The 15557-nt window shown below is 52.3% G+C and overlaps 2 protein-coding genes across 4 annotated transcripts in view; one reads left to right on the top strand and one right to left on the bottom strand.

Annotated features, from left to right (window-relative positions):
- The first annotated feature begins 930 nt into the window (after positions 1-930).
- Positions 931-7534, top strand: SLC66A1 (solute carrier family 66 member 1). Its single transcript, XM_074161617.1, has 7 exons — positions 931-1119; positions 2672-2801; positions 3355-3442; positions 4968-5122; positions 5367-5459; positions 5849-6034; positions 6345-7534. The coding sequence occupies exons 1-7, from the start codon at positions 950-952 to the stop codon at positions 6441-6443; spliced, it is 921 nt and encodes a 306-aa protein (XP_074017718.1). The 5' UTR covers positions 931-949; the 3' UTR covers positions 6444-7534.
- Positions 7535-10241: 2707 nt separating this feature from the next.
- CAPZB (capping actin protein of muscle Z-line subunit beta) overlaps positions 10242-15557 on the bottom strand; it is a 77198-nt gene continuing 71882 nt past the window's right edge. For 2 of the 3 annotated variants that reach the window (XM_074161759.1, XM_074161757.1), the window contains 3 exons: positions 14494-14570; positions 13116-13228; positions 10242-11185 (listed from right to left, as the gene is read on the bottom strand). In XM_074161759.1, coding sequence (XP_074017860.1) covers positions 13126-13228; positions 14494-14570 — 180 coding nt within the window. In that variant the 3' untranslated portion in view covers positions 10242-11185; positions 13116-13125. The remainder of the gene's footprint in view (positions 11186-13115; positions 13229-14493; positions 14571-15557) is intronic. The other variant, XM_074161758.1, reaches the window with a different exon arrangement.

Genomic DNA, 15557 nt, shown 5'->3' on the forward strand with positions numbered 1-15557 from the left:
GGCCGCGCTCCCCCCGCCGCCGCCGCCGCCATGGCCGCCGCTCACACTGCGCATGCGCGCCCGGAGCGGACCGCGGGGAGAGCACCAGCCCCGCCCGCCGGGGGAAGGGAGGGGAGGGGGCGGTAAGGTCCCGCCGCGCATGCGCACTGCAGCGGCGCCGGCTCCGACCGCCCAGCCCGGCGGGCGATTGCCCCAAAATCGGGAGGTTTGCGCCAAAAAAAACAGCAAGTTTCCGAAAAAAGCGGGTTTGGGGAAAAGCAGCAAGGTTCAGAAAAAGCAGCAGGATCGGGGAAAAAAAGAAAAAAAAACAAAACAACAAACAAACCAACGAGCAAAACTCCACAGTAATTTACCCTCAAAGCAGCAGGTTTGTGGAAAAAAAAAAAGCCCAGCAACTTCCCCAAAAAGCAGCGGATTTGGGTGAAAAACAGCGAGTTTCTGAAAAAAAAACAGCGAGTTTCTGAGGAAGCAGCAGGTTCGCAGAGGAAACCCGGCCGGGGAGTTGCTGAAAAAGCGGTGGAGTTGAAAAACAACCCGACCAAAATAACAACGAGAAAAAAACAACCGAAGAACCAACAACAGAACCCAACCGAACCCCCGAGTTTCCCAAAAAGCAGCGTTTTCCAAAGAAAAATAAAACCCGTTTCCAAAGAGGAGGTAAGTCCCTGTTGTGCCTGGACGCGCTGGGTGGCTTCGATTTCTTTTTTTGGGACCGAATCCTACCGGGCTGACGGCATTCCCGGTCGCGTCATCCCACCGGAGGCGAAATTAAGGCCGGAAAAGGTGAATTAACCAATAATGAGGTTTTTTTTTTAGCAATACGAGCCGGCGGGCGGAGGAGCCGGGAGCATGTTCCCGATGGAGATACATTTTTCTCCCCGTTGTGTTATTGATCGTTTTCCCGTGTTACTGTGTTTTTCCCAGCGTTATCCCGACAGCGCCGGAGGCCATGGGTGCCGGGCGCTGGGGGGGTCTCCCACCCGGGAATCTTTCCCACTGTCCCAACGGCTCCCGTTGGGTGATGGAGGTGTTCAACGAATGCGCCCGGGACGGCTGGGACATCGCCAGCGTCGCCCTGGGACTGGTTTCCATCTTCTGCTTTGCGGCCGCCTCTTTTCCGTAAGCCTCCCTCCCCAAAAACCCGCCCGGCCCTTCCCTTGGCTCACTCGAAAAATCAAAATTCCAAGCCCAACTTGCCCGGGTTATTGTTATTATTAGGGATGGATCTTCTGGAAAGCACTTCTGAGGAGAAGGATCTGGGAGTCCTGGTGGATAGCAAACTTGCCATGAGCCAGCAATGTGCCCTTGTTGCCAAGAGGGCCAATGGGATCCTGGGCTGTGTAGGGAAGAGTGTGGCCAGTAGGTGGAGGGAGGTCATTCTCCCCCTCTGCTCTGCACTGGGGAGGCCACAACTGGAATACTGCGTCCAGTTCTGGGCTCCCCAGTTCAAGAGAGACAGGGAACTACTGGAGAGAGTCCAGCGTGGGGCAACAAAGACGATGGAGGGATTGGAGCATCTCCCTGATGAGGAAAGGCTGAGAGAGCTGGGGCTCTTTAGCCTGGAGAAGAGAAGGCTGAGGGGAGACCTTATCTATGTTTACAAGTACCTAAAGGGTGGGTTGAAGGAGGATGGAGCCGGACTCTTTTCAGTGATTCCCAGCAATAGGACGAGGGGCAACGGGCACAAGCTGGAACATGGGAAGTTCCATTCAAATATGAGGAAAAACTTCTTTCCGGTGAGGGTGCCAGAGCCCTGGAACAGGCTGCCCAGGGAGGGTGTGGAGTCCCCTTCTCTGGAGATCTTCAGGACCCACCTGGATGCGGCCCTGAGTGATGTGCTCTGGGCAACCCTGCTTTGGCAGGGGAGTTGGACTAGATGATCCCTAGAGGTCCCTTCCAACTCCAACAATTCCATGATTCCGTGATTAAATCCACCCGGCAAAAGCAATCCGGGCTCAGGAAAAAAAACGGGGTTTGAGAGGAGGAGAGAGAGCAGCCCCCAGAGCCTCATTAGTTATTATATAGTTATTATATAGTTATTATATAGTTATTATATAGTTATTTTATTGTTATTATGGTGCTCAGCAGCTTGTAATGACCCCACGTTAAGGCAGCTCCCGTGCAGTCCCCGTGGGCCAGCCGTGCGGGAGAGATGTTTCCAGCAGCCCTGGGAAGCTGTGTCCAGCTTCCTGGAAGTGCCGGGCACAACCCTGGCAGAGGGGGACGCGGGGGGGTGGGGGGGGTGACGCTCGGTCTCGGCGTATCATGGGGTTATTTCATAACCGGAGAGGCGTTTTCGGTGGCTGGTGCTTCCTTCTTCCCCCCTACCCCCCCTCGCTGCTTTCTGCCCCCGCAGGAGGGATGGATCGCGAGGGCTTGAGCCCCCACGGGGTGCTGCGAGCACCTGGGGGTGGTGGGGGGGGGTTGGGGGGAGTCACAGGACTTTTCAGGGAGCCCCGTTTGCAGGGGGGGGGCCACGTGGCTTTGCCAGAAGAAATCTTTTGCTTTTCCTCCCCTCCCACTGGTGCCTTGGGTGGGTGGGAATTGGGGAAACGGTCCCGGTGGGAGCACCAGGGAAACCTGGGGTTGGTTCCCAGGTAGCGCTGAGCCGGCCGTGGTGGGGGGGGGTCTGGGCTTTGGCTCTGCCTGACTCCCTCTGTCTCTCTTGCAGGCAGTTTTACCAAGCCTGCAAAACGGGCATCATGGACCGAGCTCTCTCCATATATTTCCTGCTGGGATGGCTGGGAGGAGACCTCCTAAACCTCATCGGGTCCTTCCTGGCCGACCAGTTGCCGCTGCAGGTAGCGACCGACTGGGGTTGGGTCAGCTCTGCAGCACCCCCAGCTCCAGGGATGGGGTGGGGATGGCGGTGGGTGCTGCTTCATCCAGCACCATGAACCAGGGACCCAAACGGCTCTGGGATGCTCCCTTCTCCCCCAAACCTCCAGGGGATGCTCCCTTCTCTCTTCTACTCCCTCTGGGGATGCTCCCTTCCTTCTCCCCCCCAGACAGGGGATGCTCCCTTCCTCTTTCCCCCCAGGGATGCTCCTTTCCTTCCTTCCCCCGCCCCCCCCCAGGGATGCTCCATCCTTTCTCCCTCCCTTCCAGGGGATGCTCCCTCCCTTCTCATCCCCTGGGGATGCTCCCTTCCTTTCTTTCCCCCAGGGGATGCTCCTTTCCTTGTCCTCCTCCCGGGATGCTCCCTTCTCCCCAACACAGGGATGCTCCTTTCCTTCTCCCCGCCCTGGGATGCTCCGTTCTCCCCAGGGATGCCATGCCCCGGGATGCTGGCTCATCCCAGCCATCAGCTGGAACCTTTCTGCAGGTAGGACCGACCCGTCCTTCTCCCCGCAGGTTTACACGGCGGTTTACTACGTGCTGGCAGACCTGGTGATGCTGTCGCTCTACGGCTACTACAAAGTGAAGAACCGGGGCAGAGGACGTGAGTTGGGGTTTTCGAGGGGTTGCGCTCCCCTTGGCACGGCTTTTGGGCTGGCTCGTCCCCGGATGCGGAGCCGGGAGAGGGAAACCATCCCCGGGGGGAGATCCGTCGGGGCAGAGAGGCTTCACAGACGAATCGATGCAGCTTTTAGATGCCTCCTATTGTGTTCTGGGCTTTTTCTCTTGGATAACCTGAGCGCCCGTGGAAGCCACGGCGAGCAAATAGCCACTGGCCACGCCTGGGGCTTCTGAAAATCCCTGTGTCGGGGTTTAACCCCAAGTAGAACCACGCAGCTGCTCACTCCCCTTCCTTTTTCCCCCCCAAGAAGGGAAAAAAGGAGGAAAATAACCCCCTGGGTTGAGATAAAGACAGTTTAATTGGAACAATAACACAAAACTATTATTATTAATATTAATGATAATAATAATGACACAGGTCACTCTCACCGCCCGGTGAATCGGCACCATCCTGAGAGGTGATTGTGGATTTACCCCCCCCCGCCCCAGCCAACTCCCGTTTCTGTACTGACCGAGAGGGCTATGGTATGGAATATTCCATTGGCCGTTCCATCCTTCTGTCTGTGCTTCTTTGGGAAGCTGAGAAAAAGTCCTTGAATAGTGTAAATACCACTGAGCAACAACTGAAGACAATCGGTGTTATTGACATTGCTCTCACAGCAATCCCGGGAGAGAGGAAGTTAACTCTTTCCCAGCTGAAAGCAGGACGCCCTGCAAACCGCCACGGGCAGCGTCTGGGGTGAAAATAAACCTCCCGTGAGGCGCGTTCGTTATAGAAAGAAATTAGTTACCCGCAGCGAGGGGGTGATTCCACCCTGGAGCTGGAAACCACAGCCAGATCTCGTGACTCTCAGGCCGGCGTTTTTAAGGGAAGGGGTGAAGTTTTCCGGCTCCGCTTGCGCGAGTCAGGGCAGCTCGGAGGGGATGGAGAAGCTCCTCCCGGTTCCAGTGGAGCGAAAAGGGAACCCGAACGGTTCTTGCAAGGCTTAAACAGCGGGAGAAAAATCCCCTTTTTAGCGTTGCAGCTTTCCGTGAGCTACATCCTGAAAACTGTTTAAGTTAACTAAAGCCATTCGAATTTATTCCATCGGTTGATGTTTGGCCCATGGATCGTAAAGTTTTCTCAATGCTGGGGAGCTTGTTTCCCGAATATCGTACCAGCCTTGCTGTCGAAGCAGGGCTTGGTCTGGCGGGGATTTGAACGTGCACCGCTGTGAGTTAAGTCGGTGACAAGCTTTTAGATGGCGAGGGATGATTTTTAAGAGCCCTAAACCCAAAGAGGCTCGAATGCTTTCGATCTGCTGAGATAGGGGCGGTTTCCTCCCTGATATCTTACAAATTGCCCCCATCGCTGCGAGATAAAACGCCAGCAGCAGCTATTGCTGAGTTCCTCCGGAGATAAGGGAGAGCTTGAAGGTCCCTGTGCCCCGAGGGGTCCTGGCACCCACCGGGGGCTGACCGGGGAGCTCCCCCCGCCATGTAACCACCCTCTGCTTGATTCCCCGCAGTCGCCGTCCCCATCAACGCAGCCTTCCTCTTCCTTTCCCTGGGGACGCTGTCGACCGTCTCCCTCCTGGACCCGGGTGATGCCGCGGCGCAGGAGCCGACGAGGTTCAAAGGGAGGTCTCTGCTCTCCGCTGGCGGGGACGAGCTGGGGCCGAAGGTGAGGGGGTTCCTATACCCGGGTGAGGGGGGGAGAGGAGATAAACCGCCCCGTGGGGTGGGGGGGTGGGTCAGCGCCATCCCGCTCGGTGCTCAGGGGGGCAAGGGAAAAATGGGGAAATCAAAGGCTGGGGTTTGGCCCCGCTGTCGTCTCGCAGGGAGCCGTGGTGTGGGTGGGAAGTGTCTCTCTGAAAACACGGGGGGCTGCTCGTGGCCCCCCCACACACACACACTTTGCCTTGCAGCCTTTCAGCAGGAGCGAGATCGTTGGCTTCACCATCGGCTCCGTCTCCTCCGTGCTGTACCTCTGCTCCCGCGTCCCCCAGATCTACACAAACGTAAGTGGGGGGGGCAGAGGGGGACGGAGCCCGGGCCTGGGGACCCCCCGGGGTCCTGAGATTTCAGATCGAAGAGGGGCGGTGGCATCAGCTTTCTCCTCTTTGCTCCAAGGTCCCAGGTCCCCGTCTCGGATTATTTCATAAGGGACTTTTTTCTGTATTTCCCCTCCAAACCGGATTAATTTTTTTTTAACAGACCGCTATTTTGAGGGTGGGGGCTTTCATTTTGTCTTTACTTACAAGCAAAAGGGGAACTAAAAGGCTTTTGGCGCTGAGTCACCACCTTTTTTATTCTCTGTTTCTTTGGTGGGAGGGTGATTAATAGTACTTTCCAGTGAGATTTCGGAGAGCTGCACCCCATCTCCTCTCTCTGGCCCCTCTTCTTCCAGTACAAGAGGAAATCCACCGTCGGGGTCTCCTACTCCCTCTTTGCCCTGGTGATGCTGGGGAACTTGCTCTACGGCCTCAGCGTCCTCCTGAAGAACCCGGAGCCGGGACAAGGCGAAGGCGACTACGTCCTGCACCACCTGCCCTGGCTGGTGGGCAGCCTGGGCGTCCTCTCCCTCGACGTGGTTGTATCCTTTCCCTCCGGCATCGCATCCCACCGGAGAGGCTTGGCAGGGAGCGAGCCCGACTCGGGGCAGGCAGGAGCGGGTGGGTTGATGCTGCTCGGTGGTTGTTTTGAGCCGTTGTTGCTCAACCGCGTGCCGGTGAGTAATTTACGGTGTTGCAACCACCAGCTGAATGCTTCAGACCTTTATTTGCGTCGTTCGTTGTCCGGTTTCCACCTCTCCTGGCACAAACAGCCTTTTCTTGGGTGGTGAGACCCCAACGCGTCACGTAGATCCACCCTGGCTTGAGTCAAGAGCCTTAACCTCTCCTCAGATCTCCTTCCAGTTCCTCGCTTATCGGAAAGGAAGAGCCGGTACCCACGAGGAGAGGGATGCTCTTCTGGGGCAGCCGGGTGACAGCCTGGAGAGCTGACGAAGGGACCTGCCCCGCAGCGAGAAGAGGACGATGCAGAGGAGAAAGGTGGCCTTAACGCCGGGCAAACCGGCCCCTCCACCCCGGCGGCTCTTGGGGAGAAGAGGAGCCGGCGGGTAACATGTGCTGCTCGGGCAGAGGATGCTGCTGAGAGACCTCCTGCCTCTTGGATACCAATGACGCTATCGGGATAAACAGGGAATTATTTGATACCTCAAAAGGTCGCTCTTCGCTGCTTTTACGCCCCAAAGCTGAGCTCGGTCACTTCTGCTTTACCTCCCGTCTCTCGGGGATGAGCCGGAGCTTCCCTGGTGCTGGAAAACACGGGAAGAGCCTGAGGGGCTGCGGAGAGGGGACAGAGATGACCGACCCGCCACCAACTTACCTCCGTGGGCCTCCCGTCTCCAGCGCCGAGCTCTCTCTGGAAGACACGGCAGCGGCTGGAACCGGCTGGGAAGGAAGGAGCAGCAGAACCAAAGTGATTGGGTCCACACGTACCTATTTTAATTAGCACGGCTCACACCTCTATAAAACAAGTCCTTGCCCCGCCTGCCTCCTTTGGTGTTATTTTGTCAGTTTATCTGGCAGCTCCTGCCTCTTCCTTAACGTGCCTCATAGTCCCCATTTCTCCCACTTTTCATTTTTTTGCCTCACCTACATTTTAGCTGCGTGGATTTCTTGGGGAAGTGGCCCCGTCGCTCTCTGGGGAGCTGCCCAGGCTCTTACCCGGCCAGAAGGGGCTGCCCCTCCTCTGCTTTTTGGTCCTGCCCTCTCTCCTTGATGAATTTATCCCCCACTTGATGAGTTTATCCCCGACGCTGATGAATTTGTCCCCACCTGGGGGCTCTGCAAACCAGCAGGATGGCTCCTTGGCCGCGGGAGGGCTGGAAACAGCGGTGGTTTGGGAAGAGCCGTGGCTCCGGAGGAGAGGAGCTGCCTCCATCCCATGGGCTGAGCCATTTCTGCTGGGAAGGAGCCGCTCGGTCTCGGGGAACAAGCAAGAGAAAAATCAACCAAAGCTTGTAGGCCCTGCAAAAAAAAGCTAATACGCCTTTTTGTCCTTTTAAAAACAAGACCTTTCCTTTTCCTGCACTCACTCTTAGCTCTTCTTCCTCCCCTTGTCTCCCTCCCCAGCTCCTTTCCCCGCTCCCTGCCCCCTGTGCCTTTAGCTGTAGTATCAGTAATTTAGCTGTAGTATCAGTAATTTAGCTGTAGTATCAGTAATTAATTTACGATTCCTCAGCCGTCCCCATGACATTTGTCCTTCCCGAGGAAGTCGCCCTCCTCGCCGCGGGGAAGCCAAGCCACAGCTCAGCCTCCATCCTCCGGGAAAAGGGACTCAGCCCCCTCCCCCCCCGATGCCCATCAAGCTGCAAGAGCAGGTTAATTAAACCAGCGGCTGCGCCAGTCAGTTCGGAGCTGAGCCCTTTGATTTTGGGAAGAAAAAATGTTTTTCAGGCTCTTTGAGCCCCTTGAGTAAAAGCTGTTGGGTTTTTCATGCCATTAATTCATGATTCTTCCCCTCCAGGCCCACTGGGGCTGCTCGCCCCTTCCCCGTCCTGGAGCCAGCAGGGCTTCCGCTGCCGTCTTTCCCAAGGAATTGTAGAAGAACAATTCCCATCCCAGCGCTGATGCCTAGGGAGGGAGAAAGCCCAGCTTCCTTAGACCTATTTATTACAGATAAAGATCCCGGGGCTTGGTTTAAGGAGAGGAATATATTCCAACCTCGGCTCCCGTTTGGGCTGCGGGAGCCACGGCTGCTTTAGGGAGAGCTGGATTTCCTGAGCCGACCAGGGGGACAGGACGGGATGTGGCACGTCCACCTCGCGGAAAGGAAGGGGCAGGAAACGGGGTAATTGCCACCTACCGGCTGCCGAGAGCTGTTCTTAAAGCCAGAAACACAACCTCTAATAGAAGAAGGTATAAATATATATATATATATATGCAAGTTTATGTGCCAGCAGCCAGTTTATTGTCGTTTAGACAATTATTCCATCACCCGACGACCCTTAGTACCCCTACAGATTTCATAGAATAATACTAAATAATTAACATTAGTGACATTTAATAGAATAATACTAAATAATTAATAACGCTAAAGAACCAGTATTGATCCCGATGCCAATATGAAACACACCAGGACTATCCCCAGCCCATTCCCCAGCAGAAGCCGTGCTCTTCCAGCAGGGACAGCCAACGTGGGACCCTGTGAGCGCTGCGGCTTCGGGAGGAAGGGGAGGGCTCAGGGCTCCGGAGTTCTCAGGATGGCAGCCATCAGGGGAGAGAGAGAGAGAACTCCTCAGCAAACTTTCTAATTGATATTAAATGTGACGTTCATGGTGTGAAATAACCCTGTTGGCAGCTTGGGTCAAGCGCCCGGGTCTCGCTCCTCCTCATCCCCACACCTGGGGAGCTCGAAAACACCGAGACCTTGAACCCCACACCCCAGAGCTGGCTGTAAAGTAAAGATTGTCACCAATTCAGACAGCAGAGTCTTCTAAAAGTGCAGTTTTCCCCAGCATTAGAAGTTAAATCAGTCCTGTGTGACTCAAACCAGGACAAGACCTTCCCATGAGCCGCACCATGGCCCCGGGACCGTCACCACCTGCAGGTGTCTGGGTGGGAAACAGGTCACATCAGAGAAGGATAATTAGAGCCCCTCGTCAATCGATCCTCATGCCAAGAGTCTCGATTTGCACAGGTTCATCCCAAGGCTAATTCCAAGGGCAGGGAGAGCCCGGAGGAATTTGCTTTCTTGGCTCCACCAGGATCAAGTTTGTTATAACTGAAGTGTAGCGACAGGACAAGGGGTAACGGTTTTAAATTGGCAGAGGGGAGACTGAGATGAGATCTGGGGAAGAAATTCTTTGCTGTGAGGGTGGTGAGAGCCTGGCCCAGGTTGCCCAGAGAAGCTGTGGCTGCCCCATCCCTGGAGGGGTTCAAGGCCAGGTTGGAGGGGGCTTGGAGGGACCTGGTGTGGTGGGAGGTGTCCCTGCCCAGGGCAGGGGGTTGGAACCCGATGATCTCTATCTAAGGTCCCTTCCAACTCTAACCATTCTATGATATGGAGGAGCTGAAGCTACACGTGGTCCCTCTGAGCACCGAGGGGTTACAGAGGGGGAAAAACTGGGTGAGGGTCACAAATCACACGGGTCCCAAACAGAGAAGGAGCTTTTGGGTGAGCATCGATGCTCGGAACCATCTACCTCAAACTGCTGAGAACCGAACCAACCCAACCCAAACCAACCCACCCCTGCTCTGCCCACCAGGGGGTTCCAACACACATGCTCCCCCCCCCCCAAGCAAGACAATTTTTAACACACCCAATAAACCAATCCTCTCTCTCTCCTTAACACACCCAATAAACCCACCATCTCCTGGGTGCCCAAAGCATTGGTCCCAGTGGTGGGATCCCACCATCCCAGTCCCGGCACCTGGGAAGTCCCGTATGGAACCAAGTACCCCCCAGGCAGGTAACGCTCCAGCCGAACATCACACCCTCAAAAATAAGACAACTAACCTCGGTGGGAGAGGAAAAAGACAAAAAAACCCAACTTTCTTACTTTCTGTGCCCACATGACCCAGCGCTGGCCTTCCGATTCCGAGGGCACAACTCCCTGCCCCCAGTCACAGCGACTGCTCCCAGTTGCACTGACAGCACAAAGCCCAGTACCGCTGCAGGAAAAGGAGAAATAAGGAGGACACCAACGGCACACACTGCTTCCTGGGATTTGTTTTTTTTATTTTTTTTTTTTATTTTAATCTTTTTTTTTCTTTTTTTCTTTTTTTTTTTTTTTTAGTATGGAGGCTCAAGTATCAGATGTAGATTCAATTTAAGCTTTACAAAAAAAACAAAAAAAAAAAAAAAACAAACCAAACCAAAACCCCCTTATTTTTTATTTTTTTTTTTTTTTGCATTCCATAAAAATTGACAGAAAAGCGCCTCGGAACCAGGCTAGAGAAGAGCAGAACTTTTCAGCAGGTCTCCTAAAATCACCTTCTCCTTCCAAGAGGGGTTTGGGTCAAGTCTAAAACAACCCCGAGGAACAGCCTCTCGTCCCTCCCTCCCACCAGCCAAGCCCCCAGCCCCAGCCCCCAAACATACGTGGAATAGAGTTGGGGTTTTTTTTTTTAATTTTTTCTTTTTTTTTTTTTTCTTTTTTTTTTTTTTTTTTTAATCTTCCAGTTCTTCCTCTTTCACACACCACAGTATTTAATAAATTTTTGTTTTACATTTTTTACACCAATGTAACAAAAGGCAGGAGGGAAGGGGGGTTGAGGGGGTGGGAGGAAAAAGACAAACAATGATGGGTGGTTATGCATATAAATGGGGGAGAGGGTGGAAAAAGAGGGGGGGGGGGAAGAGAAAAAATAATACATGGACTTCTACAGAAACATAGCCTAAGGTCTCGATAGTAAAATGTGGTGCAAAGTAGGCCTCAGAGACTGAAAAAGTTTGTACAGCTTTATTCATGGGGAGAGAGGATGGCGTTGCATGGATAGTACTGAATGCAAATTGAATGCAAATTGAATGCAAATTGTGACGTGACGTAACAGAAAAGGGCAAGGGGGGAGCGGGTAGGGGAGGGGGATGAGTTTTCTAAGAAAGGAATCTAACGAGTGCATGGCATGTCTTGTTAGCAGGAAGAGTATTTTAACTTTGCTGCTTTCTCTTCAAAGCCTCCACCAGGTCGTTTTTAAGAGCTTCTTGTTTTGATTTGTCTGCAAAAGTCTGCACAGACCTGCGGGGAAGAAGGAGAAGGGGAGTCAGAGGGGACGCGGTGCCAGAGGGTGGGGAGGAAGGGGGTTCTGCCACGGGAGTCAGGAGGAAGGAGAAGCACCTCAACCCCGGCTTAGAGGAAACCAAACTCAGCTGCCTGTTTTAACCGGGAAAGCAGAAGGCAAAGTCAACACTTGGGTGAGTAAAACCAAAAGCAAAATTCACTCTAGCAAGGATGGCACCAAAAGACGCGCTTCCCCAGAAGCTCCAGCTCCAGCTGGAGGGAGATTCCCCAATTTTTATTTTGTTTTTTTAAACGTTCCAGGTTGGAAAAAGCCCCGTGTGCCACCAGCGAAGGGTGTTAGCGCTCTCGCTCCCCACGTCACCCTGACGGGAAGGCAGAGAAAAGCCAGCCTCAACCCAGGCAGGTGGAGAGGAACCGGGGCAGCTCCTGAACCTTTTTTTTTTTTTTTGCAGACTGTTCACCCAGGGTCCAGCAGCCGCGGCAAAAATTCTCCCTCCGGAATATTCACCAGCAGGAAAAGCGGCTGGAGATTCTGTTCTTCAATTTGCTTTTGGAGTTTGAACCTTACCGAGAGTAATTAGGGAATCAAAGCAGCTGAAGAACAGAGCTACTGTCAGCACCATGACTGCACGGCGTCCCTTTCGCTAGAACTTTGGTGACGGAAGAAAAGCCACATCTTTTAGGGGTCACCTCGGCTCCCTGCCCTGAAGACGGCTGCGGAGGAACCTCCATTTTCAATGGTACAATTAAGAAATTTCCACTTTTTAGAAAGCCCTCTTCAATACGATCATTGACAGAATAATAGCACTAGACTTTCCAGGAGTTGCCACCACAGAGAAGTGGTTAGGGTCCAGTCCGGTAGGATTTCCAACCACATAAACCGTATTTCACACCCTTTTCAGTCCTCAAAGCCTTGTTTTGCCTGGATGCTGTCTCCTGTAAACAAGGCTGCTCTTTGTGTCAGTTATTTTCCTAATATTTTTATAACAGTATTTCCATTCTCTTGTCTCTGGAGACTTCCGCTGCTTTAATAAAAATATATACGTTTTATATTTGCATTTGTCACAGGCTAAAGAAGTGGTTCTTGGCCATTAACAACAAACAGTGCATTTTCCCCTTCGTCAGCTTAACGTGTTTAAGACAACATCTGTAACTCGTTAGGAATGGGAGTGGAAGGTTAAACCGGCTCAGGGTTAGTCGCTGCCGTGCGCCCGAGACATTCAGAGCTCCAGAGCAAACGAGAGCTACCGACAAACCCCGTGGGAGGGGGCAAGGGGAGGCCAGAAATGTTTCAGCGGAGCTCGAGCAGGGCTGGATTTCAAGCTCCAAGGAAATTCAAGATAGGGCAGGCAAATAGGGGATGGGCTGAGCTCACATTTACTCAGAAGTCATGGGAAGTACCAGTCATTATTTTTTTTTTTCAAAACTGTGAGACTTCCAAGATTTCAGTCCTTTCTGCAGGGAGGGCACTAAGATGACAGGGGGTTTCTTCACTGAAGTGGTACCACAGCCGTAAAAAAAACTGGTGGTGCACAAGAGACAACAGTCCTGGGGCTTTGAATCAAGATCGAATCGGTCCAAGGTGACACCGCTTTGGGTAGGTGACCACGTGCTCTCTTCTTGCTCTCAAGCCAGAGTGCGAAGTGGTAAGTTCCTGCCACATCTCAGAGCGTGATATTTCAGACTTGGCGGGGGGGGAAAGGGTGGAGTAACATTTAAAATAAGAAAAAAAGAAAAGAAATCACAGCATTTAGTTGGCCGTATTAAGAAATAACCCTTGGGTGAAACACGGATCAAAGGTCGTTTTTCAGTCTGCGGGAGTTAGGGGTTAGTTCTGGTCTGGGTTATCATGCAGAGCCCTGGGCCGGGTGAGTCCTGGTTTAGTGCTGGTTGTCACACCTCACAGGCGGGGGGGGAGGGGGGGTACCTGGATCGGTTTAGTTATCAGGCTGGATGTAGATCTGGCGCTGGGTCAAGACTTGAGAAAGCTCCCTCTGCAACTGCTTATACTTTTGGTTGTCGGGGATAGCATCAATAGATCTACAGAGAGCAGTTTAGAAACCAGGGAAGTAAACAGGGAAAAAGAACAGTCAGAAGAACTCAGTGACACAGAGCTGGTATTCTGGAAACCGCCAGGAGCGCGCTCCGGGAAGAAAAATAAAGTGTAAATACACAGGTTAGAAGAAACAGGGGAAAGGCTGGAGGAGAAGGCAAAAGGCGGACGCTCTGGGTGTTACCAGTTCCCAGCAGATCATCTCACCGAGGCGCAAAGCGCCACGACTCAAACGGAGCAACGGGGAGACACAGGAAACAGATTCAATTACAAAAGCTTAAGGCGATGTTCGCAAGGAAAAAGACCGTATTACATATTTCCTTTTCATCTTAATAAATGCTTCCTGCCTAAACCCCTGCACACCACAAATGAAAATAGAGGCCTGTTATGAAAGCTGGGGCTTGGAAAAAAAAACAAAACAGAACAGCTGCTTGCTTAAACACCATCGATTCCCTCTGCCCATGCTGTTAAGAAGGCAGCCCGAATATTTAATTAGCACCATTATTCTATCTTCTTTCACACTGGAGTACGCGAGAGACCAGCAGTACACCTATTTGCCCCCTTTGGTTATTCTCCACGATCACACGGCGCCAGGAGCTCTATCTGCAGTTCAAAGTGAAATGATTTGGCATCACAGTTCTGTACTTTCCTCTACGAGCACGAGAACTCCCAGCTTGGGATTTCTACGTGAAATTCCTGACCAGAAATGAGCAGGGAGTACAGGAAAGCACAGAACAGTTTCCCTACGGAAAGGCACGGGGGGGTTTATTCACTTAATCCATTCCAGTACACTCTATTTTGACCAGCGGTGTTGAGAGAAAGAGAGAATTTAAACCAAATTCTAAATACCGCAAACCATTAATGACATGACTTAATTCTGGAACCAACTGACTGTTTTTAAGAATAGCAGAAAGAGAAGGCAGAATTTCAATACAACTTTCAGGGCTGTGAAGAATAAAACTCCTAATTAAAAGTAATTCTGAAATGCAAGTGTTGCCAATAGGGCTATTTTCTTCCTGGTGAGGGAACAAAGGATTAAAACATTGCTTCAAATTCCTATAGTTACCAGGTAGAAGCGTTCCTTAAACTCCACAAATCAAATCCCGTTTCCAAAGCAGAGTGAGGTGAATAAATAGGGAGATGAAAAGACTTGGTGTGGGAAAGGGGAGTTCCAGCAAACAAAATCAATGCTCGGCCGGGGACAGCACCCCAGGCGCTGCAGGGGTCCGACAGCCAGCGCAGAGCCCCTTACCTCAGCCCATTAACGATGTCCTTTGTTTTTCCAAAATAAATCTCGTTCAGTGTACTTCTGATTTTGTTTTCCATGTCCTAGAGAAGACAAAAAAAAACCAAAACAACCAGGTAAGAAACCAGATCTTTAGTCACGTGGGCTGTTTTCAGGAACGGAGCTCTTATACTTCTGACGTCCAACACGTCCCTCAGCACGCTTCAACCCAACCTGTTCCTAATATTTAAGTTCTCACTACCTCTCCGCTCTTATCAAAGAAATAAAGGCTTAGCTCTACTCCTGTCCTCTCCTCCCAATTAATTACTCCAGGCTAGGCACTGGTGAGGCCCCAACTTGAGGGCTGTGTCCAGTTTTGGGCCCCTTACCATAAATAAGACATTGAGGGGCTGGAGCGGGTCCAGAGAAGGGCAACGGAGCTGGTGAGGGGTCTGGAGCACAAGTCTTGTGAGGAGCGGCTGAGGGAGCTGGGGGTGTTCAGCCTGGAGAAAAGGAGGCTGAGGGGAGACCTCTCCAACTCCCTGGAAGGAGGGGGTAGCCAGGGGGGGTCGGTCTCTGCTCCCAAAGAACAAGAGGACAAGAGGAAACGGCCTCAAGTTGCTCCAGGGGAGGTTCAGGTTGGATATTGGGGAAAATGTTTACACGGAAAGGGTTATGAAGCCTTGGAATGGGCTGCCCGGGGAAGTGGTTGAGGCACCATCCCTGGAGGTATTTAAGAGACGGATTGGCATCGAGCTTAGAGACATGGTTTAGGGATGTTTTTTTATCAGAGTTAGGTTGATGGTCGGACTGGATGATCTTAAAGGTCCCTTCCAACCTGGACAATTGCATGATTTTATGTGTTTCTATGATGCTATTCTATGTCCTTCTGGGCCACAAGAGGGCAGTTTCTGCCCAGCTATCAATTTTTCTGCGCTCGGCTGCAGAAAAGGAAAATGTGTTTTTCACCCCAGCCTCACTCTGTAATTTCCTGGCACTGAAGGGATTACAAGGGGCAAGTCAGTCGTTTGACATAACCAACAGTTTCGTGCTTATGGGTTCCCTTTGTATTTTTGAGCTGGCGACCCATT

The sequence above is a fragment of the Numenius arquata genome, chromosome 20, assembly GCF_964106895.1.
Source record: "Numenius arquata chromosome 20, bNumArq3.hap1.1, whole genome shotgun sequence".
In the NCBI taxonomy this organism is placed as follows: domain Eukaryota; kingdom Metazoa; phylum Chordata; class Aves; order Charadriiformes; family Scolopacidae; genus Numenius; species Numenius arquata.

Coding starts and splice junctions, on each gene's coding strand:
- SLC66A1 (XM_074161617.1), top strand. CDS start 950: ATGGGTGCCGGGCGCTGGGGGGGTCTCCCACCCGGGAATCTTTCCCAC. Junction 5,123..5,366: donor GGGACGAGCTGGGGCCGAAG/GTGAGGGGGTTC, acceptor TTTGCCTTGCAG/CCTTTCAGCAGGAGCGAGAT. Junction 5,460..5,848: donor TCCCCCAGATCTACACAAAC/GTAAGTGGGGGG, acceptor CTCTTCTTCCAG/TACAAGAGGAAATCCACCGT.